This window comes from Urocampus carinirostris, chromosome 13, assembly GCF_059441175.1.
Source record: "Urocampus carinirostris isolate Australia breed hairy pipefish chromosome 13, RoL_Ucar_1.0, whole genome shotgun sequence".
In the NCBI taxonomy this organism is placed as follows: Eukaryota; Metazoa; Chordata; class Actinopteri; order Syngnathiformes; family Syngnathidae; genus Urocampus; species Urocampus carinirostris.
Window position 1 is genome coordinate 37,906,303 of NC_142361.1, and position 25,140 is coordinate 37,931,442.

The 25,140-nt window shown below is 39.6% G+C and overlaps 1 protein-coding gene across 3 annotated transcripts in view; it reads left to right on the forward strand.

The window, feature by feature from the left end:
* ate1 (arginyltransferase 1) overlaps positions 1 to 25,140 on the forward strand; it is a 65,782-nt gene that overhangs the window by 13,917 nt on the left and 26,725 nt on the right. For all 3 annotated transcript variants that reach the window (XM_088351595.1, XM_088351596.1, XM_088351597.1), the window contains 3 exons: positions 3,077 to 3,109; positions 11,146 to 11,327; positions 17,226 to 17,325. In XM_088351595.1, the coding sequence (XP_088207721.1) occupies positions 3,077 to 3,109; positions 11,146 to 11,327; positions 17,226 to 17,325 (315 nt within the window). The remainder of the gene's footprint in view (positions 1 to 3,076; positions 3,110 to 11,145; positions 11,328 to 17,225; positions 17,326 to 25,140) is intronic.

The window sequence follows — 25,140 nt, forward strand, 5'->3', positions numbered from 1 at the left end:
GAGACAATATTTCATCCACCCAGATTATTGTTTAAGAGCGGATGTTGAGACCATGAAGATAATGCATAAGCTACGTTCCTAAATAGCAGTGTCCTCCACATCTTCTCGTATGGCAAATGTTAAAAAGAAAAACAGCCCATAAAGCATTGTGAAATAGGCAGGGAAACACGCAAATTCCGTTTTGAAAGAGCACAGACTTTAAAGAGCGCAATTGTGTCGACGACAATGAATCAGGTCTAAACAAACGAGTGTGTTTATACGTACCGTATGTGTGCATTTTGGACTCTAATGGCGTACAGATGTCTGTTTACTGTTGGAAAGTGAAAGAAATAGGAAGTGGTGTTGTCCATGTGTTGCCATTGAGAGCTTTCCAGAGGGTACTTGAGACTCGATCTGCTCCGGGATGAGATTGTTTGGTTGCATCAGAGTGGAAGGCAGAGATTGGGTTTCACTGTTACACTGTCTTCTGGACAGAAATGATGCACTCCAATTAAATTTTATATGAATGTAGTCGAGTGACGCGGCAGACAGTCGTCGTGTGTATCAGACAAGATGGAGTAGAGGTTTCATTTATTCATTCATTTGTTTCAGGCTGTAGCATTACCCTATTTTTGCAAACCTGTAAATATTAATTACCGTATTTTCCGCACTATAAGGCGCACCGGGTTATAGGGCGCACCCCCAACAAATAGTTTTTGGTCCTATATTTTCCATACATAAGGCGTTCCGGATTATAAGGCGCTACAATGGGAACGTCAACAAAACAGTCAGATAGTTCAGTCAAACTTATTACCCCCTTAACATTCCCAAAGCTTGCAAAGAAGCAAATACGTGTCGTAGACACGTGCGGATGCGGTGTCCGTACGATGTCACCAAACAAACATTTCTTAGTTTCCTTTTTTTTTTTGCTAGCAACTGTGTGGACAGCAAAGTAAGAATTTTATTGTGCAGGGAAACTGGGTTCTTTACTGTGCATATGACAATGAACACTTTGAATTGAATTTAGTTTAAAAATAGACTCATCACAGAAACATCAAGATCGTTCTAAAACAAGATACCGGGAAAATATAAATCCGCATAGCTCACCTAAGTTCTCTTGCAGCCTTCACGTTCATTAATGATACGTAACCGTGGTCTTCTTACAACCGTGAGTGTAGTAAATCCGGGAGAGTAAAATATTTACAAATACAGAATAGTAAAACATGTTTTCTCTATGCCGTAGTGCAACCCAACTTGTGATTCACATTCATCTTTTTCGGCCAATTGCGGGCTTTGTTTCGCCCCTTTCGCCTATGCGAGCCTGTAAATGATAAAAAGGATCCGCCCCCTTTACCTCCGAATAACTTTAGCCAATAGTGACTGGTTCAAATGATGATTGACACATTGGTTAGGAAATGAAACGCCGGTATATAAATCCCAGCATACACCGCGGACGACTTCGCCTTCGGGGGGAAATCTAGTCGGCGGCTGCTTTCTTTAATTGCAAGACTTTGCAACTTAACATTGATCCATATATAAGGCGCACTGTATTATAAGGCGCATGGTCAGCTTTTGAAAAAAAAAAAAGGCTTTTAGGTGCGCCTTATAGTGCGGAAAATACGGTAAATGCATAACAGAATGCCTTAAAAGGAGCGGGACAAAGAAAACTTATTAAATCCCACCCCTTTTCTGAATTTTCATAACTTAAAGTAAATTACATTTCCATTTCCAACAGGTGCGAAACAACTTGTACAGCTCACAGGCAACTCGTAGACAATAAATAATACTTTTTTAACCTACAGGTAACAGACCGGGGGAAAAAAAGAATGAGGCTACCCAATTGGTCGTAATCAATGCACTTGATAATTATTTACATGTTTGAGTGTAGCTATTTACCCCTTGATATATCCACTCATTTCAATTCATGTTTTGAGTTTTCAGTTAGGAAAAGGCGTTACGTTTCATCAGTACTTGCCGGTCTAGACTTAAGTGCCTGTGTGAATAGAAAGTGGGGTTTTGGTTATATCCCACCCTCCTAGTATAAAAGTGATTGTCATCCTGTTCTGTAACTCATATTGCCTGGAATATTCTGTTTCTGTAATAAAAAACTCAACAGAACCGCTCAGCTCCAGGACTTGTTTTACCTGGTACAATTGGGATGTTAAACAGATTGAGTTTTGTATTCAGCAATTGCGGCGCAATGGCAAACTCATCTATTGTTTCCTGGTGAAATTAGGAGGTTTTAGAGTTTTTAAACATGCTAAGTGAGGACAAAATTTGCAGCTTAAAAAAATCGCGCAGAATCAAATTGAACACGGCTCTTTTCCCTTCGCACGGTTGTGCTTGCTTCAATATAGCTCTCTCTATCCCTCTTGATTCCATAGAAATCAAGTAAATAAATATATTGCACCTCGTTTAATGTAAACGAGCAAATGTAAAAATCTGCAACCAAAGTTAGTTGCACATGACTCGCGTTTCCATGAATCTGTTGTAGTACCTCAATGAAAGTAAAATGTGCCTGCCCACTTTCTGTCGGGCGCCTATTGTGAAATGGATAAAACAAAGCAGATTCTACTTAGGTTTGAAACGGGCTATCTTTAAGCTTTTTAAAGTTTTAGAGATGCTAGTGGTAGAAGTAACTCATTTGTGCAAAGTCTTTTGTTGATTGCTCTGTATTGCAGTCGGTATATAACCTCAATATGTAGATTATCTATAAACACTGCTCTCATTCCTGATGTAAAGCAAAGATAAGCAGAAAATGGCACGTGTGGGAAAAAACATGCAAATCCAGCTTTGACAAGTACACAAGCACTGTGATTTAGAGTTCTTTTTCTGGTGAAAAAATATTGTCTGTACTAACATTATTTGAAAGGGTGGAGAAAATAGAAACCCAGTTGAAACTAATTATTCTGGCTACCCTGATGAATGTTTTCTCACTGTCACTTGAAAAAAAGAGAAGGCAATTATTGCCATTTTATTTCTATGTAAGTAGTAGAAGTATGTAGAAATATAATTATCATTTTTACATTTTAAAACTCTGGTCAAAGTGATAACTGGAATTTTTTTTGTTTTTTCCTTTCTCCGCATCACACTATAGTTCCGGCGATTTCTCTGCGATTCACCATTGGAGGTATGTATTTCTATTCTAGCCTTTATCTTCATATTTTCTTTGGATCTCTCATTGTTTTCTTTGTCACGACCTTCTCAGAAAAAAAGTACCGGTAATTCAGATTTCATTTCCTTCCCGCTTTGACGTATCAAGCCACTTGGCGTTGTTCCTGGGTTTCAAGCCCTACGGCAATATTGGGCGGTGTTAAAGGGATACTGAACGGGTTATTTTTTTTCATATAGGGCTTTATTGAGGAGATTTGGGGGTCAAGGTTATATTGAAATGTGGTGTCCAGATTGTGTTGGGATCCAGAGGATGCTTGAACCAATCTCTGTTTTGTTTTGATAGAGCAGGAGATGTTTTTGATGCATTTTAGACATTTTAATCACGTTAAAAAATGTAACAGTTTCATGTATGTTTGGGTTGATGGTTCGGATCCGATTTTTTTGTTTTTGGGACTGAATCAGATGGAATATTGATCCCTCAGATCTGTTTGGGCCATCGGGAACTTTAGGCCAGTTAAAATAGTTTCCAAATGAGAAAGCACAATCAACGTCATCACGGAAATAATTGTCTTTTCTGCATTTATGGTTTCATGCATGTCACTCACCAAAAACAACCAAGTACTGTTCTTTTTTTCCTTGAAAAGTGTGCTCAATTGCTGCGTCCCGCTTGTTTACAAGTTGTGCTCATACGTGACTTGCCCGATAAATTTACACTACGGGAGTGTCTCAGAAAATTAGAATATTGCGATAAAGATCTCACCTTCTATGAATCAACTGAAATACTGGCATTTTTTTTTTAATGCTTTAATATTGTGGATTCTATCATATCTCAAAATATTAGAATATCATAGAGTAGTATACTAAGGTATTCATCTAATCACTTGAACCGTCTGAATCAATGTTTCCCAACCCAGGGTCCGTATGGCATTGTCCTATGAAGCTTCATAACCCTCTAGGGATTGCGCCCAATAGGGCAGGTCCATGCTACAGTTAAACAGGGCACTATGATGTGTATTACTGCAAAAATTAAGCATCGATTATAGAAATATATTATGGGCCATGAAATAATATTAAAGTATCGTTTTAATGGGAAGAACTTCCTGCAACTGAAAATGTGAGTTACATATTACCGTCATTTTACACAACACCTAGATGGGTAAAGATTTATGAACGCTTTATTCAGATCTGCAAATATATTGCGATTTACTCAAGATCTTAAAATTATATGTCTTAATAAATGCACAAACGCAAGATTAAAAATTGCATATGTAAATCACAAATATATTTGTGGGTCTGCAAAATGCATGATTCACACTGGATTTCTTATTTTAATTGTACTGGTAAAATGTAAAAAATGGCTTTGTAAGTCCTTAAAAAGTCCTTGAATTGGCCATGAAATTAGGTGCATGAATTCTGCCAACTTTTTTTGAGCCAAGGCACTCGTCAGGAATAACACAAGGTATACCTTTTTGGGTTCATAATTGGGCTGTAAAATTAGATTTTTCTATATTTAAAACTTGTTTCTCAAGTCTACTATATTTTTATGAGTTTTTTTCCCCTAGAACAGGAACAAAAATAATACTTTAAAAAAAGATGATTCAATTCAATTTAATACATGTCATTCACCAAAATGTGCAAAGTACTCTGCTTGTTTTCTCTACGCTCCTAAAAATGGGCTGTCTGTTTACAAGTTGTGTTCCTCTGTGGCATACCAGGAGCATTAACTTAAACTTTGCTGGTGTGCGCCTTTCTTTAAAATAGCAATTTCAATACAGCACATTTGTTTTCTTACCACTTGGAGTCAAAATGTCTGCGTCGAAACTGGGCCTGTTACACGTCAGCCTCATCGACTTAAACGGTCTCACTTTTATTTAATGAGTAAATGCATATTCTTTTGGGCTCAATATCAAAGGCTAACCAGATTAAAGTGTTGATGTTGGTTCACTCCGCATTAGCGTTGACTAACTGGCGGGCCGCCAATGAACAAGAGGGGGTGAAAAAAAGCTCGAGAGTAACTATGTGCCTCTGTAAATGTGGGCTAAATGTCCATCTGTGTAAGCAGGCGGCCTGTTATTTCTTGGCACAAGTTCCATAAAAAACACTGGCGTCTTTGTGAGAGGTCCCAAGAAAGTTTGTGTGTGTGCGGTAAACCAAAGATTTTCATCCTCCACTTTCAATGGGAATGTTTTGCCACAATTCGATGCAAAGGCATCACATATGAAGGTTTTGGTTAAAGGCAGAGGAGACACCCACGGTACGGCATCTCTTACCTGTGATATTTTCATGTTTTGATGTGGAATTTGTCGCCTTGTTGTGGCGTTTTGCCCATCAAACGACATCAACCCAAATATTTCCACGTTCACGTGCAGATAAACATACAACATTCAAAATTTGCAGTAGCTCAAGAGGTAGAGCGCTCGTCTTGGGATCAAGGGATCCCAGTTCGAATCCCGGCCCGTCCGTGTTACATGTCGAAGTGTCCTTGGGTAAGACACTGAACCCCTAATACCCCCAATAAGCAAGTTACCGCCTTACATGCTAACCTGCCGCTTTTGGGAAATGTGGAGCACATTGTAAAGCGCTTTGGGAAGTCATTGACTTGAAAAGCGCTATATAAATGCAGATCATTTCAGTTCAATGCTGGTCTGCTTTTGGTTTCCTTTATGGCTTCATGAAGATGTTGATATGCTATTGGCTAAACTACCTCCCACAATGCTTTTCTATCACTTATTTTAGTTCCAAATCTTACGTTACACACATATATAGGTTTAGCTATGGGTCCCAAGACTTGCGGGCATGGTAAAGAGTGAAGCAAGAAGATGATAACCATGGAAACAATTTTTTTTAGTCCTCACTGTCAACGGGAATGTTTTCCTACAATTATACGCCAGAGCATCACATTTGAAGTGTTTTTAAAGAAATATTTGCTTGTATGCAGGGATGCACTGAAAAAATAATTTGGGCCGAAACCAAATATTTGAAAGGCTTGGCTGAAACTCTAAAATGAAACCAATCTCCGGCTAGCCGCTAACCAAACTTGGAAGCAAAGGGACACACGAACTTTTGAGAAAATATCTTGGCAGAGCTCTGGTTTTGACCTCAATTTACCTCCTTCTCATGTACCCAATAAAAAATAAGAAGCAGTGAACAGTACCCGCTCCTGGGTGAAATCCAGCTTCACACTGCTCGCTTCACTTTAGACGTGACGTCATCACAACATTATTCTTTTGGAGGCCAGCTTTATTTTTTCTTTCCAAAGATCCACTTCTGGTGCATCCTTACTTATAAGTTCATATACAGTTAAAAGCCTGAAGGCCACCAGACAGGACAGCCTAATAATTGTGTCCTTGCCACTGTGACAAGCTAACGTTGCCTGGAAAGCTTCATGTCCACCTCCAAAGCACTTTCATATGGCTAACAAACTGGACCAAGCACGCTATGACTTTGCTCACCCACGGTTTGACCCTTTATTCTCATTATGGAGCCGTCAATCTCGGTGTCTAAATAGAGTAAGGAGAAATTGCAAGAAGAAACAGTGCTGTATAGTTTGCTGCATACCTCATCAGAAATTCAACACAACGTGAACCACACACCATGTGGTGAGTGTATGTATTTTAATAGTCCTCAGATTGGAAGCAGATGTGAGGGAGCCTGCCACATAGAGCGAGAACAGAATAGCAACATACGTTACTCTGACATGAGTAGAGGCAGAAATGAAAGCAGGTTGGGCGACAAAGGGTCAACCCAGCCGGGAAGGTTTGCTAAATCCATCGGAGGGGAGGGAGTTTGAGCGATATTGCGTGGTCGACTTTGACGAGGTGATAAAAGCTTGTACCTTAAATGCTAATGGTGCTCATTAAGGAAGACCCGGGAGAAGGCACAGAGAAAAACTGCAAGGTTTTGTCTCTCTGGAGCGGGCTCCAGCATTTAAATGAATCTTCAAGTTACCTTATGTTAAACTACACCAAATCGGAAGTTAGGGCTGTAAATTAAAAGCATTTATTTTAAATGCAAAGTAAAGTTCCTTGTTAAAAAAAGGGTGATGGAGTTAACGCACAAGTGTCTTTTAGGCAAGTGGTGCGGGTTTATTCACAGTGATACCACGTTACTCGACCATCATTTTTTTCAGCATCGGTGTTTGAATACCAAATTGTTTGAATACCGAACCCTTTTTTCCTCTAAGAAATAATTGTGTTGAATTTTGTATATTCTTACTAATTTCAAAATAGCCAACATTTAAAAAAACAGGTACGTCAACAAGGTTAACTGCACGACAAAAGTGGGTCAGATGCCCTTCGAAGAAAATCAGACATGCAGCCATTAGATGAAAGAAGGCTTTGTTGACTCAGCTCGTTAAATTTGGAAGGAGATTTTGTTTCTAATCAAAATGATGCCGGAATCAGCACAGTATTGTCTCTCAAAAGTGGTGCGAGATTATTTACAGTTATACCTCGGTACTTGACCATCAATCATTCTGGATGTGTGTTTAAATGCAGAGTTCTGAAACATTTTTTTTACCATAAAATGTGTACCTCATCTACCATATTACCCCAAATAAATATAAAATGTATACCTATACAACAATAGCTATTTAAATGTGTAAATCATAAAGATCAAATCCAATCCAATTGAAAATAAAGAGTTTTTCAAGAACCGAGATATAATGAGATGTTTTGCATTTCTGTGGCCTCTTTTATAAGGAACGCACAGCATGCCTGTTGATTATACTGCACTCCGCATCACACAAAGCTCATATTTTCGCTTCAACATACATGATGTGTTCCACATGCAGCTAGCAGATCCGCTCATGCAGGAGAAAGTTTGGCAGCGCTCCACAGCTGGCTGCTAAAATGACTTCTTATTAGAAAGTTCTCTCCTGGAGTCCAAACTAAGGCCAGCTCTGTTTTGCTCTTGTGCTCGGTCCACATTTGGGAACTATTAGCGGCCTGAAAATGAGGCTACTGTACGCTCGGTCCTAATATGCTAAGCCTGGCAGGACAGTAGTAAAAAAAAAATGAGACACTCCACACATCCACTATGGGTTTGGTATAAAGAATTTCAATCCCAATTGTCTTTATTATCATTGATTACAACCTAGTGCATATTGTTTCTAACAACATTCGAAGTGGCAATCCAGGATTATGACCTTACAAGGGTGTGCTCTGCTGATCCCTATTCAAAGTCGTATGTGTTCTGGGATAGTGGATCGCGAAATATTTTTCTAGTATGATTTGCGAAGTAGTGAGGGATTACAGTAAAGCATAAGATATTAATCCAAATTTGTTTGTACTTAGAAATTATTGTGAAGTTTTGCATCTAATTAGCGCAATATTCCTTTCATGTTTTGCTAAAAGTCAAGTCATGTTTTTGTATGGCCCTTTATCTCAAGTCTCAAAGGGCTGCACAAACCACAGATTATTGCAAACCACAGACAATTATGACACCATCCCCTGATCTAAAACCCAAATGAGGCAAATAATACACAGATCTTGTCAACATAAAATATAGGTTATTCTTATGCTATAGCAGGGGTGGTTTGACACAAAGAGCCGAAATTTTTAGCTGCGCGAGTCAAAGAGCCACACCACGCACTGACCGGCATCAGACGTAACCCACGCAGATGATGGGCAGTCAGTTATGTGTCCGGAGCAGCATAAAAACAACAAATCTGCCAAATTAATTTCAAAATATTATTTATTATTTGTTATTAACTCTAATGGGTTCAATTGTGTTTTAAGAGGGGAACAAAAACTAAACATTAAACGTGGCAAAGAGCCACATTGTATAGAAAATATGATGAGGCAAAGAGCCGCATTCTTATTGGCCAAGCAGCTAGAGCTGCGTGTTTGCCACCCCTGTGCTATAGAGTAGAAGTGTGTTTTAAGCTTCGATTTAAACAGTTCCACCGAGGTTGCAGATTGAATCTCAGGCATTAAGAACGCTCTCGAACCTACGGATCTCTTCTTGGCGCTTGGGATCACTAGTAGACCAGCATTTTCATAGCGAAAGCTCCGGACCGGAACATAGGGGGAAATTCAATCTGAAAGATATGAGGGAGCAGGTCCATGCATGATTTTGTATACTACCAACAGAACCTTAAAATCACATCTTGAACTAACAGGGAGCCAATGCAGGTTAGCTAAAATCGGGGTCATGTGATCAAACTTTCTTGTCTTAGTTAAAAGCCTCGCTGCAGCATTTTGTACCAGCTGAAGGCTCTTTTGGACTTCGGGAGACCGGAGAGTAGTGCATTACAGTCGAGACGGGAGGTAACAAACGCATGAATTATAATCTCCACATCCGACTGAGACAGCATAGGACGAATTTTAGCAATGTTACGAAGATGGAAAAAAGCTGTTCTAGTAATAATCTTAACGTGTGTTTGAAGGGACAGATTGGGGTCAAATATGACACCTACATGTTTAATTGAGTCACTCTGGGTGATATTACATTTGTCGATGTTCAGAGACGTTTTTGAGAACAAGTTACGGCATTTAGATGGACCAATAACTAGCATTTCGGTCTTTTCAGAGTTAAGGCGCAAAAAGTTGAGTGACATCCATTCTTTTATCTCAGTGAGGCAGACCTCCAAATTTCCACAGTTTAGTGTGGCAGATTCCTCCATCGGAATCTTGAAGTTAAGGAAATTCATGTACATTTTGGACTTGGCTTAACTTAAATTTCTAATCAAAATCAGCATAGTTAATTTGTAAAAATGAATCAGCATTAATGGTTAGCGGCCATGCCCAGAATGGATCAGGTCCATGAAACTGCTACCAGCATTCCTGTTAATATCAGTCAATTGCTATCTTTATTAATGATTGAAATTGCCCTTATAAAGCGATATGTCATCATTACCGATGTGATGCACCTGTGCCCGCTCCTTTGGCGCCAACTGCCTCGGACTCTGATTGGCTCCCTGTCACTATTTAAACCCACTCCCTTCTGTCACCTGTTGTCAGTCCGTCTGAGAACCTCTGTGTACTCTAGGCAAGCTTTTTCGACCCTGACTCCCACCTGTTTTTGCTCCCATCTGTTTCCCGGCTTCGACACGTTTTTTGATCCTGACTACGTCTACTCTCCTCTCCTGGCTTTCGACTTGTTTCCGATCCCGGCCACGTTTTTTTTTGCCCTCCTGTCCCGGCTACTGACACGGTTTTTCTGTTCCTGACACCGCCATCACTCGCTACGGAAGTCCCACTTCCGCGTTCAGAGCGACCTGCTTCCCGCGATCAGCGTTCACCAGATCTTGGGTGCAATCCTTTCCTTTCTTCCCAATAAAACTGAGAGAAACGTAACGCAAGTGGGTCCTGTCTCCATTCTGGTCCTGGCAGCGATAATAAACCTTACAATCGAAACCCAGCACATATTTACTCACAGCGAGACAGACGATGTAGAATAAAAACAAAGCTGATTTGTGAAAACGAATTATTTCTTTGACAAATAAATACTTGATTGAACTTTTGCCCGAGTACCGCGACAACATCAGTAATCTACAAGGACGTTTTCGTCTGCTGCAAGTGACAACCTGGTTTCGAGCCAAAATGGTTCCAACAAAAAGAATCCCATACGATTGTTATACGATGCACACAATATGAAATGTTAAAAAAAACGTTTAAAATACGAGGAAAACTTATAAGTTGTCAGGTACGGATGAGCTGCTTCGTTATTTAGCATTAATTGCTAAAGTGATGCTAGGGGCTACAGAAAAGCTAGCCTTTTAGCTGATGCTATTTGTTATTGTCATTTGAGGTCAGGGACTGTAGGAACAGAATTAAGACATTAAGTAGTGCAAAAGGTATATGAGATTGGACATGGCACTCCAGGGTAAACACGTAATACAATACTTTAAAGAGAAAAATTACAACAACAAAAAAAGGATATTAAGATGGATAGGCAATATTTACAAGGTGAGTGGAAACCTTAATAATGTTGCCAGGAATGTACAACAGCATGGGCAGAGAGCAGCCCATGATTTCTGGGTTGTGTTGAGGATCGACTTGGGAATAGCAAAGTTGTCATATCTGACCAAGTTTTTCTTTTGGATCCCAGGCAGAGAAATCGGACGATGGGCCTGAGATGGGTTACGGCTCCTTCCACCAGCAGTACTGGTTGGACGGGAAGATAGTGGCAGTGGGAGTACTGGACATCCTACCCACATGCGTGTCCTCCGTGTACTTGTACTACCACCCGGACTTTGCCTTCTTGTCTCTGGGATCCTACTCTGCTCTCAGGTTTGTTGGTACTCAGAACTTTAAAAAACAAAATCGTGTCAATATATCAATTGTATTTGGCAGGGAATTTTGCTCATATTTAGTTTTTATGTTTATTTTTTTGAACTTTTTCTATATTATAATATTTTAAACATGGACACACAATTGAAAATAATATCTAGCAGCTGGTTGATATATATGTATATGTATATACAGTGTTCTCGTTTGCCCGCGTCCCTGCGTCCTAGATGCATCATTTCTGCTTGGGACGCATAGTGTCAAATCAAATTTTTTGACACAAAATTGTAATTTTTTTTAACAAAGATTTACCGCACTCCAAACTTTTCGTCAGGCAGATCCGCCATTGTTGTTTTGGTCTCACGATTCGAGTTTTCGCTGATCTCTGCAAACGAGATCTTGTTGCTTCGAGATTATGTCATTGTTGTGGTGCTTGTCGTCGAGTGAAAGAGAAGCCCTTTCTCATCTGCAGGACTTTCTGGGATGTCTTTGTGAAACCATCCATCCATCCATTATCTGCACCGCTCATCCTCAGTAGGGTCCCGGGGGTGCTGGAGCCCATCCCAGCTATCTTTGGGCAGTAGGCAGGGGACACCCTGAACTGGTTGCCAGCCAATCGCAAGGCACACTGGGACAGACAAATTGCTCGCCCGTTCACACCTAGGGACCGGCCAATTAACCTGACATGCATGTTTTTGGAATGTGGGAGGAAACCAGAGTGCCCGGAGGAAACTTACCCAAGCACGGGGAGAACATGCAAACTCCACACAGGAGGTTTGATCTCATGACCTCAGAACTGTGCCGCACACGTGCTAACCACTGCGCCGCCGTGCTGCCCCATTTGTGAAAACAAATTATTTTAATTCTAAAATGTCCCAGGCATGAGCCTGTTTTTAATGAGGGAACTGCATATTTCTCTATATGTCCTTCCACACACATCCTCTTTCTCTTTTATACAGTTGGGTGTGCAACATTCTTCTTTCTTCTCGTTTAATTAGCGGAGGCAGTTTTCCAATTGCGGTACCGCCGGCGACATATCTCTTTGCCAAGATGAAATGAGAGCACGCAAATATGCGCACAGTGCACAGAGTACAGACACATTTCCTGCAATTTGCGCTAAAAACGTACCTTTATAAAATTAGAAATGATCTTTAAATGTTTTACAGATGGTTTTTGGGACAGGTGGAAGTTGCCAGTGATGCTTTGGTGATTCACCGCGCGCTGCTTCTCGTCACCTTTTATTTTTAGTCTGGAGATTTAAACAAAAGTGATTGGAGGAGGAAGTGCAGGAAATACACCGGATTGAAGTTTTTCTGCTTGTTTAAAGTGCAGAGCGCCGATCTTTAATCATTTTCTATTTCTTGGTCTTTTTCTCGTGGCTGCTTGCGTTTAAAAGCTCAAATGATTTTGAATCTGTCGCTTATTTGACATTCAGCTCTTTAGAAGTCTCTCAGAAGTTTTTTTCAGAGTTATAATGTCCTACATATTCAAATGTTTTGATACAAACATTTCGATAATATTAATACTTTAGTATAGTATGCACTTTTCTATTAGTATACCATTTTTTTCCCCTTTATTTGATGCCATATTAAATAGTTTTCCATTCATTGGTTAATACAAATATGTAGTAAATAGTACATATATATATTTTTATTTTGACTCTTTGTAAAAAGATAAAAAAAACAAAAAACTTTAAGATTTAGCTTTAATTGGGGAAAGAGCACATGGAGTTGTGTACTTATGTAATTCTCTTGATGAACCGTCAGAGGACGCTGTTGAGTAGTTGCACCTCGAGTGTTTCTTCATTTCATTCATGGTAAACGGGCTGCATTTGCATAGCGCTTTTCAAGTCACTGAAGACCTCCCAAAGCGTTTTACAATGCACTTCACACTTACCCATTCATGCACACACTTCATTTTGACTACCAAGTTGTAAACATTTACATGTATTTTTTCTTTGAGTGACGCAAAATTTGTGCTGATAATTCCTCACTGTACAGTAGATCCCCAAGAAACAACATTAATCCTTTCTAAGTTGGTGGCTGTATGGTGGGGGGTACAAACCTATGGTAATTGACTAATGCACTCTGAATCCCTGGTACTCTAGATAAAAACAATAAAATAACAAAATATTCTACATTTATTTTTTATTATCTGTAATATTTTTGCATACAGTATATTCACCCTGGCCTCACTGTGAACTCCTACATATTTATTATAAATCAGTATTACAGTATATCGTTTTTTATATGTTGTATCTTTTTACACATTTTCATTGTTTTAATTCTGTCTTTACTTTGCACTGAAAGTAGAAGCCCAACAATATAATTGCAGATTGTAAAATGACATCAAAGGCTTTGTATATGATAATTTGATTACGAAACATAAATAAATATGGAAGTAAAAAAAAAAGAAGACATTTTTTTTTTTACTTGAGCTGGTTGATTACAGTAACGGGTGGATGCAGAGCAGTAGGAGGTGACAGCTACGGCTAATTAGAAATAAAACTGATTTAAAAACCTTCTATGCTCTTAGAAGATTAATAATCTCCTCATTTTCAAAACTAGTACAGACCAGAGATTAGTAGCTTTTTTGTATTTCTTGGTCATCAAAATCTTCACTTCCATGGTCATCTTGGTTTTGCTTCTCCCTTTAGCATCACTGCAAGCCTTGGGATAGTATTGCATCTTACTACCTCGCTAAGTGTTTACAAAGCACACAACCTTCTCAACAAAATGGAGAGGAAGGCATAGTAGGAGGTAGTTCAGCTAATAGCATATCTTTTTTTCCAGATGCCAAGACGCAAAATAAGCATTTTATATGAGGTGGACCAACAGCAGATAGGCATCTTGAAAATGTAACTTTCACAGTAATACCCAAAATCACCGCTTTTGGTCACGAGAAAATAGTGTCATATGGTGGGGAAAACTCTGTAAAGAGGGGGAAAAAACATCTTATGTGAAAACGTCATAAAGCGGGGTCATGGAGAATCGCTGCAATTTCATCATTTTAAATAGTCATGTCTTCTGATTTTCACTTGTTTTGGTCCCACCTTCTTTTTTTATATTTTCATTCGAGATATGATTTAATCCATCTTTGTGCCTGCACCTCCCTCCGATCTTTGCACGCGTGGGCGAGCGAGCGAGCACTCATCGGGCCTTGTTAATTGGCTTGTGCAGGAGTGTCAGATGGCTGAAGAGGGGATAATAGCAACCTCAAGCTGCTGCCGTTGGGGCCAAATCGGGGGTGCGAGAAAAAAAGGGGGTGCGCAAGGATTTTTTTCTGTGAATGGACCCCCGTTTTTTTTCTTGCCCGCACTCAATCCAGGCCTTTTGTGGCGAGGGGATGGGAACCCGGGAACCTGGCAGCAAGCGGGTGACCTTCAAGCACCTCGCCGTCCTCAGCATTTCTTTGACGCTTTCTCCGACGTCCTCTTTTATATTCCGCTCCCGCGTCCTCCTTTTGTCCCGCCTTATTTTTTCAGAGCATCCATTTTCCGCTCAGGCCTCCTTATTGTCACCGCAAAGAAAGTGAATGATCCCGTTTCATTTGGCGCTAGATGGAAAAGTGAAACTAAAGGCGGCGGAATGTAGTTATGGAAGGTGAGGCTTAGTGGAAGGATGCAATTAAGGAAGCGACTCGTCTGAGGGATAAAGGAGGCGAGACGTCCACTCTATTTGCTTTATAAATCTCCGGCGCGCTAAATTTTCTTCTTTTTAGCACCTGGTTTTGTGGTCAACTGCTCAGCGTGTGTATAGAGGGAAGCTCATTGTTTTTGTTTAATGAAAGGAGGACGACAAAAAGCCGCTTCTTGGAGTTTGCTTGTTTACTTCCTCTGCTCCGCTTCAAATGTTCCGGACACTTTTATTTCCTAGAACCTGTATTAAATAAATGAATGAATGAATGAACTTTATTTCGAACATTATAAAATAAAAACAGGACATAAACAATGAAATGAAATGAAATTAAAATGAAATGATCTGCATTTATATAGCGCTTTTCAAGTCAATGACTTCCCAAAGCGCTTTACATTGTGCTTCACATTTCCCAATAGTGGCCGTGATCTGTGCAGCCATGTAAGGCGCTAACCTGCTTATTGGGGGTAATTGGGGGTTCAATGTCTTACCCAAGGACACTTCGACATGTAACACGGACAAGCCGGGATTCGAACTGGTATCCCTTAATCCTAAAACGATCGCTCTACCTCCTGAGCTACTGCTGCCCCAACAATGACGCAACAACAAAAATAGTGTTAACAATTTCGACAAGGGGTAGTAAGAAGCAGACGCTTATTTTCCCTACGCCTTCATCTTCCCTACATTTTACAGATAGCTCCTCTTTTGTGTCTCAATATAACAAAACCTTTTCAGAGTTGTCTGCCCTGGTTTACGTTAACTTTTTCTCATGAGTTTTAGACACTGTTTGTCCACATGAATAGTGGACATTGTTTGATCTCGTCTTGTAAATTGTTCCAAAGTTTGACCCCACACACAGAGACACACATACTTTTCCTGGTAGTTCTCACCTTTGGGATTTTGAATTTACTACAGCCCCTTTAGTTATAATTTCCCTCTTTCCGAGTGAATAATTTATGGATGTTTTCTGGCACAATGTTTTTGTTGACCTTGTTTGAAAAGGTATTGCTGCTTTTAGATGACTTTTTTTAGGGGTTCTATTTAGCATTTTCTGATAAACAAAGGCTTCGTTCTTGTGTTAAAGCACAGTGTCTATGATATAGTCACACAAAAAGGTGTAAAAATACTTCATTCATTTCAATAAAACACAATTGATTCTCATAATAATTAAAAACACACATACTATTTCATTAACATTACTCACAGGTTTTCTATTACAGAACTTGAAAAAGCTGCCATGTTTGGTCGCCGGCCTACTACAATTAAGGCCCAAATGAACATTTTCCCAAAGTAGCTTTTCCCAGTGTTGCTTACATGACTTAATGGCTACTTACCACACACAGCTGAGCCCTGCACGTCGCAGAGTACCGTAAATCAGGAATATTTAACGTTTTTCCAATGGTTTCAGTCTTTAGCCACTTATATTAGCCTCTGTGCTGCAGGCTATGGCTTGCCACTGGCTGCAGTTGTCTGTGTTAGCTGCTTATGCTTCGTCCTTCCACAGCTGGTCATGGAGGTGAACGTCTCTGAGTCCTTTGAGTACTTTTTTCCCCACTGTTGAGTATTTTTTTCCCCACTGTTTCTTACTCTAGTCATTCATGTTAGCCAAGTGGCTGCTGGCTAAGGCTTGCCACTTGAAGCTATTGTTATTGTTAGCTGCTCCTGATTTGTCTCTCAGTGCCATTCGCCTTCTACAGCTCCTCGTGCAAACAAATGTTGCTGAGTTTTGTGATTGAAGCATTTTTGACTTTTTTCCTTCTCTAGCCACTCGCCGAGTTCCGGGTTACAGGGTCCCAATGTTTGTTCTTGCAATCTTTTACTGTCCTTTTTAGTAACTTCTCCCACTACTTGCTAAATTTAGCCACTTTTACCAGTTCTGACCAACTGTTTTTAGCTGCTCTAGGTGTATCCATCTCGTTGGTCTTTTGTTGTCAATTGCAGGGATTAACAGTTGCTTTATGTTGCTGAATAAAATTCATCCTTGCTCACTTCAATTTTGCCAAGCGGCTTCCGTAGTATGTTTGCTTTGAATGCACATGGTTCAGCTCCATTCTGAGCTAAAATAACATAGTGGAGAACAATTGCACACTGTCACTTTAATATTTTGGATAAAAATCGCACATATACATGAAAGATTATGGAATTACTTGGCTAATGATGAATTAAAAAATTTACTTTGGCATTACAAATTTGAGTGTTTTATGTAAAAGATTCAATGTTTATCGTCTTAAATAAATGACATTGTTGTTTTTTGTTCTCATTTTAGGGAGATCGCCTTCACGAGGCAGCTCCAGAAGCAGTCTGCAAAGCTTTCCCATTACTACCTGGGCTTTTATATTCACTCTTGTCCCAAGATGCGATATAAGGTAAGGTTGTTTTCATCTTATAAAACACTCTTTCTTTTGTTTTGTCTATGAAATGAAATTTGATCATGTTAATGTTGGACATTTTTAGTATCATTATTTTTTATTCCTGATCATGAATTTATTTTCATGATTGTACACATGTTTTTACACGTATTTCTCTTATTAAATTTGTTTACTATTGTATTGCGATTCTTATGTCGGTATAAATTGATTTTCCTTCTTTTTTTAAAGTTTTATGTTCCAATTTTTTGAGGTGTATCCTTCATAAGCACTTGTCAAAAACAATAAAAATAGATAAATACGAAATTGCAAATGAAAATCTTTAATTCTAGACACAAACGGGGAAAAAAATAACAGGAAAACTAGAAATGAATTATGTAAATAAATCATTTTACTCACAAAATGATTGCAATAAGGAAAAAAATGAACATAAGATTAAATAATTCAAATCTAGCTTATTTGTACTAAGACAATGGTCATCCTACCTAGTGTTTACTATTCTGTGTACAGTAATGCTAATTGTGATTCACCCTGGTCAATCCTGGAAAAGGGATTACCACATGTGAGGTCCTTTCTCAAGGTTTCTCTTTTTTCCTCACACTGAGGTTTTTGAGTTGTTCCTTTCCCGCATGCTGGTTTAAGATCAGGTAATTGTGCAATTTTGTAATTGTATTCTTGTGCAGTCCTTTGAGACATTTTTGTGATTAAGGGCTATATAAATAAATTGGGTTGTTTGGTGCCGGGCCACAAAGAAAGTAAACAACCTTGCATTAAACAAGAAATAATATTGCATAAAAGTTGCCCTTGCTTTTATTGTAGTTATTCGTAAACACATGAAGTATCTTTTTTATGAAATGAAATGAAATGAAATGATCTGCATTTATATAGCGCTTTTCAAGTCAATGACTCCCCAAAGCGCTTTACAATGTGCTCCACATTTCCCAATAGCGGCCTTGCAGCCATCTAAGGCGCTAACCTGCTTATTGGGGGTATTAGGGGTTCAGCGTCTTACCCAAGGACAGTTCGACATGTAACACGGGATAGCCGGGATTCGAACTGGGATCCCTTGATCCCAAGACGAGTGCTCTACCTCCTGCGCTACTGCCGCCCCAGTATGAGTGCTAACCTCAATTTGTGAAGTTTTCTGATGCTAAATGATGCTATTTGGGCAATGGTTAATCAACTGACCCACGCCGCTGATCACATATGCTCAACATTGGATTGCATCGGGATTCAAGCCTGTACCACGGCAATGAGAGCACCGTTGATGACACCGGAAAAGGCATTCGATTTTAGTTTTATCATCACACTAGCTTTACTCACTGTACCATGTTGTCTCGCCTTTATCTTTAAGGCGCACACGATTGGTCAATCGTTGTAAAAGTTTTTTGGGGGGCTGAAGTTTCTCCCATAATGCTTCATTACAGCATTCTACAATGCTTGGTAAAGAAACGGTGGCCGACCACTGTACTAAGAGAAACAGCCATTCTTGCACCTGCATTGAAATTTCAGTCTCAACCTAAGGCATCATGCCCAACCCTCCCTCAGTTTTTGTTTTTTGGTGAAGAACACAGAACAGGGGTGAGAAGGTTGCAGAGTTCCCACCTTGCTCTTGCAAAAAAAGCCTCCTATGCACAAACAGCTTGTGCAGAGTGTGCCCCCCTCCCTACCCGCACCATTTGCATATGAGTTTGAGCGCTTCATGAATGCCAAACCACGCTGTGAAGTTGTGCAAGATGGAGTGCCTAGCGTCATTCTACCGGAGCTTTCCTTGTTTCTTTCTGGATGGCAAGGCTGTTGTTTACCCCGACCCCCCATCCAAGAACCAGTCATCCAAGCCTGCTGGACTCCACTTGAAGCTCTTCAGCATCAATCATCTTGTTTTCACTCGACAGCATCCGACGTTCCTTTTGTCAGATTTTCCGGAGACTGAATTCATTTCGGTCAGAAATTATGGCAAGTTTATGTTGTGATCATAACACTGCAGTAAATAATATTCAGGGTGAAAATTAATTCAAGTAATGTAGAGCCCAGGATGGACATGAATCCATTAAAACAGGGGTGGGAAAACGTTTTGAGTCGCGGGCCATTTTGGGTTAAAGGGTTTTGCTAAAGCGCCAGAAAAAAAAGGTTTTTTTTTAATTTTTGTATCTACCGATACAGTCTCAAATCCGATACCTCGGCAATACGTGAGGGAAACAGATCATGTAGACCCATCTTTTTTTTTCTCATATCGTCGCTGACGTTTCAAAAAGATGTATCATTATTAGAAATTGTCTTTTTTAAAAAAATATATATATATTACTTTTTGCACATCATATTAAGGCAAAAAAAAAAAACTGAACGAAAAAATAGAAATGAGTCTATTTAAAATAGCAGTGACGATATGCATTTATGAATAAACATGCCAACATTTACAAGTAGATGCTATAATACCTTTATTTGTCAATAAATAAACACTTTTACGAATTTAGTTTTGAAACAGGACAGCCTGGCAGCTGAGTGGTTAGCGTGTCCGCGGCACAGTTCTGAAGTCATGGGATCAAACCTTCCTGTGTGGAGTTTGCACGTTCTCCCTGTGCTTGCATGGGTTTCCTCTGGGCACTCCGGTTTCTTCCCACATTCCAAAAACATGCATGGCAGGTTAATTGGCTGGTTGGAATCGTCCCTAGGTGTGAATGAGCATGTTCAGGGTGTCCCCTGCCCACTGCCCGAAAATGTCTAGGATGAGCTCTAGCATCCCATCAGCCCTAGTGTGGGTAAGCGGCGCAGAAAATAGTTTTGAAGCACTCGGAATTAAAGCAAAGTAATAAATTATGCCGCTTTTTAAGGGCTAAATTTGATAGTATGCATGAAAATACTCAATGCAATATGTTACAGCGAGTTTAGAAGGTTTATAAATGAAATACATTCATGATAAAAAGAACAAGTAAAAAAAAATGTACCCAAATATTTGAATATTTTGGACTGAATGGTGCCAATTCAACACATTTTCATTAGAAGTACTTTTTTAAACCCTTTTTTACATTTTTATTCTATGTCAATAAATAACATCACATTACTTTTTTGTTGGGCGAGTGAAAAACCACTGATCGGCTGCATGTGGCTGCATTATGTGGTTGGCATTGCGAAGTAAAATTGCCGTATTACGGGGTCATAGAAACGTTTGGTATTGCATACCTAATGCATTCTGAACTCCCAGTACTCCAGATAAAAAAACATAAAAATAATAAACTACTACAGTATTACAGTAAGTAGTAATTATATGTAATATACATGTATACGATTAAAAAAAAACATTAAAAAAGCTACATGACTTGAGGTGGAGTAGCGGGTGGATGCAGAGGGGTCAGGAGACAGTAACGGCGAGGTAAAAATGAAACAGATCTTGAAAATTTTTCTTGCAAAGATTGTCATTCTTTTAAAAGCCTTTGTTGCTTTAATCGGCTCCTTATTTTTAATAGTCCTGACCGTTGATCAGTTACGACCAATTAACGACGGTAGTGATACGTGTACCTCTTTTGCATTTCTTGATAATCCCAAGCTTTGTTTCCCTGGTTATCATGCTTTTGCTTCTCTCTTTAGCATCCCTGTACGTGAGTAAATACAATGAAAAAAATACAGTTCTGTATTTTCATGATGCCATGATGCAAATAAATTACAGAACAGCATTTTATATGACATTGATTAACAGCAGACGGGCATTGTAGAGACAACACTGCAAAGTTTTATACGTTTTTGGACACACACAATAATATCATCTTGTGGGGAAAATGCCGTAAAGGGGCTAAAAACATTCCACACCTTAACCTGAAAATGTCACAAAGTGGGGTCGCCATATCCCGGAGATCTACTGTAGGAGGTCTCCTTTGGAAAATCAAACCCGGTTGGAGAATGTGATCAGACAATGAAATGAAATGATCTGCATTTATATAGCGCTTTTCAGTGTGCTTCACATTTCCTAATAGCGGCTGTGGAGCCATGTAAGGTGCTAACCTGCTTATTCGGGGCATTAGGGCTTCAGTGTCTTACCCAAGGACACTTCGACATGTAACACGGAGGAGCCAGGAATCGAACCTGCAATCTCTTGATCCCAAGTCTACCTCCTGAGCCACTCCTGAGCTTTTTGTAAATGGAGAGAGAGCTTGTGAGTAGGTTGAGAACAAATCCAAACATTTGAGAACGCCCTCGGACTACTTCACAATTCCACAAAAGCTTTCCAAGTTTGAAGACAGTGGAAAAACAAGATCTTCACCGCTGCCGACATATCGTGCCAACACGGCGCGCTTAAAAAAAACTGCCGTCATGGTTAGTCGTGAACCAAACCATAGCCCATGGCGTCATCTGTTTTTCTTGCTTCCTATCACCCAAACCTAAATGCTTCTTGGAAAACAAGAGTCTGTTGTCTGGACCTGTATGACCCAAAGACACAATTGACCACGTCCAAAAGTCTTCAAAACAGAAAGGCAAACTGCGCTATTATGAAAACAGGCTCACGTCCATGGAAAGTCGGCAGCTCAATTATCTCTTACTCAGTCACTGTCGTTTTGAATCTGCCCACATGTATAAGTGACACTGAGAATGTGAGGTCAGATTCCCATACGTACATCGTGAACAGTGGTGGGGGCCCCCCAGGAAAAATATGCATTCATTTGCTATCTGAGACCTTCCGCAAGTTAGAACCTGCACCAGGTGGGGAGAAACTTAGCGTGAACTACTACCTGATGGCGTTGTCGTTTAAGCATAACATCTAACTTGATGAATGTGCTGATAATGAAGTTGTTTGACAGCTTGAGCAAAGAAGTCCAGATCTATTTATCCCCCAGCCCCTTCGTCCAGCTCATCTGACGGGATAATGAAGCAGTTCTCAGGACAGCCTAGGGACCTAGTCAATTTCTATAGCCCTTAAGCACAAGAAATCTCAAAGGGCTGTACAGACTACTATTACACCAACCCCTGATCTAAAACCTACATGAGGGCAATGCAAAACTTAAAAACCTAGTAATATTCTTAACTTGTACCTGAAAGGACAGTTTAGGGTCAAATGTGACACCTTAATTTTTCACAGTCACTTTAGGTAATAATGCATTTGTCAATGTTCAGAGCAGTTTTTGAGGACAAGTCACGGCATTGAGATGGACTTCTTAGGAATTTTTTTGTTTTTTCAGGGTTAAGGCTCAAAAGGTTAAGTAAGTAACTTAGTGGAGGAGATTCCTCTATCGGAGGATACAGTTGTGTGTCATCTGCGTATCAATGGAAACTGATACTATACTTGCGAATAATATTACCTAACGGAAGCATAAAAATCTGAAATAAGGGGGACCAAGTACTGAGCCCTGAGGGAACACCACGGGTAGCATTAAAAGGCTTAGCGGTCATATCGGGGGGCGGCAGTAGCTCAGGAGATAGAGCGCTCGTCTTGAGATCACAGTTCGAATCCCGGCTCCTCCGTGTTACATGTCGAAGTGTCCTTGGGTAAGGCACTGAACCCCTAATGCCCCCAATGAGCAGGTTTGCGCCTTGCATGGCTGCACGGCCGCTATTGGTAATTGTGAAGCACATTGTAAAGCGCTTTGGGAAGTCTTCATTCACTTAAAAAGCGCCATATAAATGCAGATCATTTCATTTCATTTCATATCACCTTATCTAACACAACGCGTCCTATCTGAGAGGTAGGATCTGAACCAATAGAGGACTGTTCCTGAGACACCAATCCATTTTTCCAGTTGTTCCAGTAAGATATTATGGTCCACTGAGTCAAAGGCAGCACCGAGATACAACCGCAGCAACAAGATTAATGACTCACCAGCAGGTCCTGGGTCTCGGCAGACCAATCCCTGGTTACAAAGGTTAGGATGGTCCAGCACATTGTTAAGGTAGACCCCAGGATATCGTGACCTTGCCTTAAGAAGTTTTTCCCTTGGAATAAAATAGTTTTGCTTTACATAATTTTCCTGACTATATGTCATAAACAACAAATTATTGTGAATTGCCAAAAACCTTCAAACTCAGTTACATCTCTAAGATTCCTTTCTGCTATTGGTTGATGACATATATAATGCTGGTATGCTATTTGTTGCTATTGGCTTTACTCACTTCCACAATGCCTTTCTCTCTTTTCATTCATTTTAAAATATCTTGTGCTTCGTAAAGACCTTGAGAGTCTGCATTACAATACTGTATTTTTGGACTGGATTTATTCGCTATGGATCAAAGCCTTGCTGTGATGCTAAAGGGAAAAGCAAAAATCTAATAACCAAGGAAATTTAGCTTGTGATGTCATCGTCAAGTCCTGTTTATTTGTATAGCCCTTAATCACAAAAAGTCTCAAAGGGTTGTAGAAATACGAAGTTGGCACATTCATCACTGCTGTCGCTAAGTTGCATGGCTGTAACCAATCAATGATCGGGACCATTATATACTCCATTTACTATTATTATACGGATGTTCTTTCAGACCTTCTTCATGAACATTAACAGTAATTGATTTTGCGTGCCCATACATGTAAAAAATTCAAACTAAGATGCCTTTCTGATTTTGGTCGACATCACACAATATGCTGTCTGCTATGGTTTCTCGTTATGGCATTATGTCAATGCCCATATGCTATCAGCTGAACTACATCCCACAATGCCTCTATTAGCTGGGCTAACATGTGTCTGGAATGCATTAGCTAATTAACCATGGATTTCTATCAACCGATTTACGTCAATTTCACTTTTTCAGTCCAACTCAGAAAAGATTCATGTCGTGTTCCAGTGTCTACTGTATATGAATATGTATTTATTTTTTTGTTCAAAATGTAATCATTCTCAATGTCCGTGATGGAGAAAAACCTACACAATCTTATTCTAAAATCCATATAAAAAAGGAAGGAAAATCAACCTTCAGTCTACAGACTGTCGCAGAATCTAAATCAAGATAAGAACCCTGACACAAATACCGCTAAAAGCTTGTTTTCTCCTTTAGTAATCTGCCACTCACATTGACCTTGTTTTCTTACGCACCTCAAGATAAGAGCATCAGCAAAGCCCACAAAAAATGATTTACAAGAGCGCAATTAATCCCGCGCGTAAATCAACTGCGCTTTACGACAAAGCAGGAATCCTCGTGAAAACTGAAACCACGCGCAGCTTCTCACTTTTTCTACAGTTTCAAACTTGAACACATTATTCGGATTAAAATTACAAGTAATTGACTAACATTAAGGACCACAAAACACTTGAGAGAGGCATTCGGAATATGGGTTTCTTACTGCTAGCCTCTTCCGATAACAAACTCCTTTTAATATACTCAGGGTTGGGTAGGGTTACTTTAACTGGATTACTTTCAATTACTTTTGGATTACTCCAATACCAAATATGCTAATAAAAGACAAAGGAAACTAAATATGAATAAAATGATGACTCTCAACACGTGGTAAGCTTTCTCTCCTTGCTTTGATCTCTTTGATCTCCGGCAAAACGAACATAAAATGCGACAGAAACGAAATGAAAATAAATCCAAACAGCTTGCCGACATCATTTTTGCCGTTCCATGTATTCCGTTACTCCCCAAGCCTACACAAAATTTAGTCATTTTATTCACAATTAGTTTATTTTGTCTTTTATTAGCATATTTGGTATTGGAGTAATCCAAAAGTAATTGAAAGTAATCCAGTTAAAGTAACCCTACCCAACTCTGATTACTGTAGAAAATCTTTGCGTCCTTATAATATACTTCTTTAATTTCACCTTCATTCTAATGATATTATTCAGTGTGACAATCACACAGTGCTGCAAAATGTGCTTACTTAGAGACTAGATTTGGTGTCCG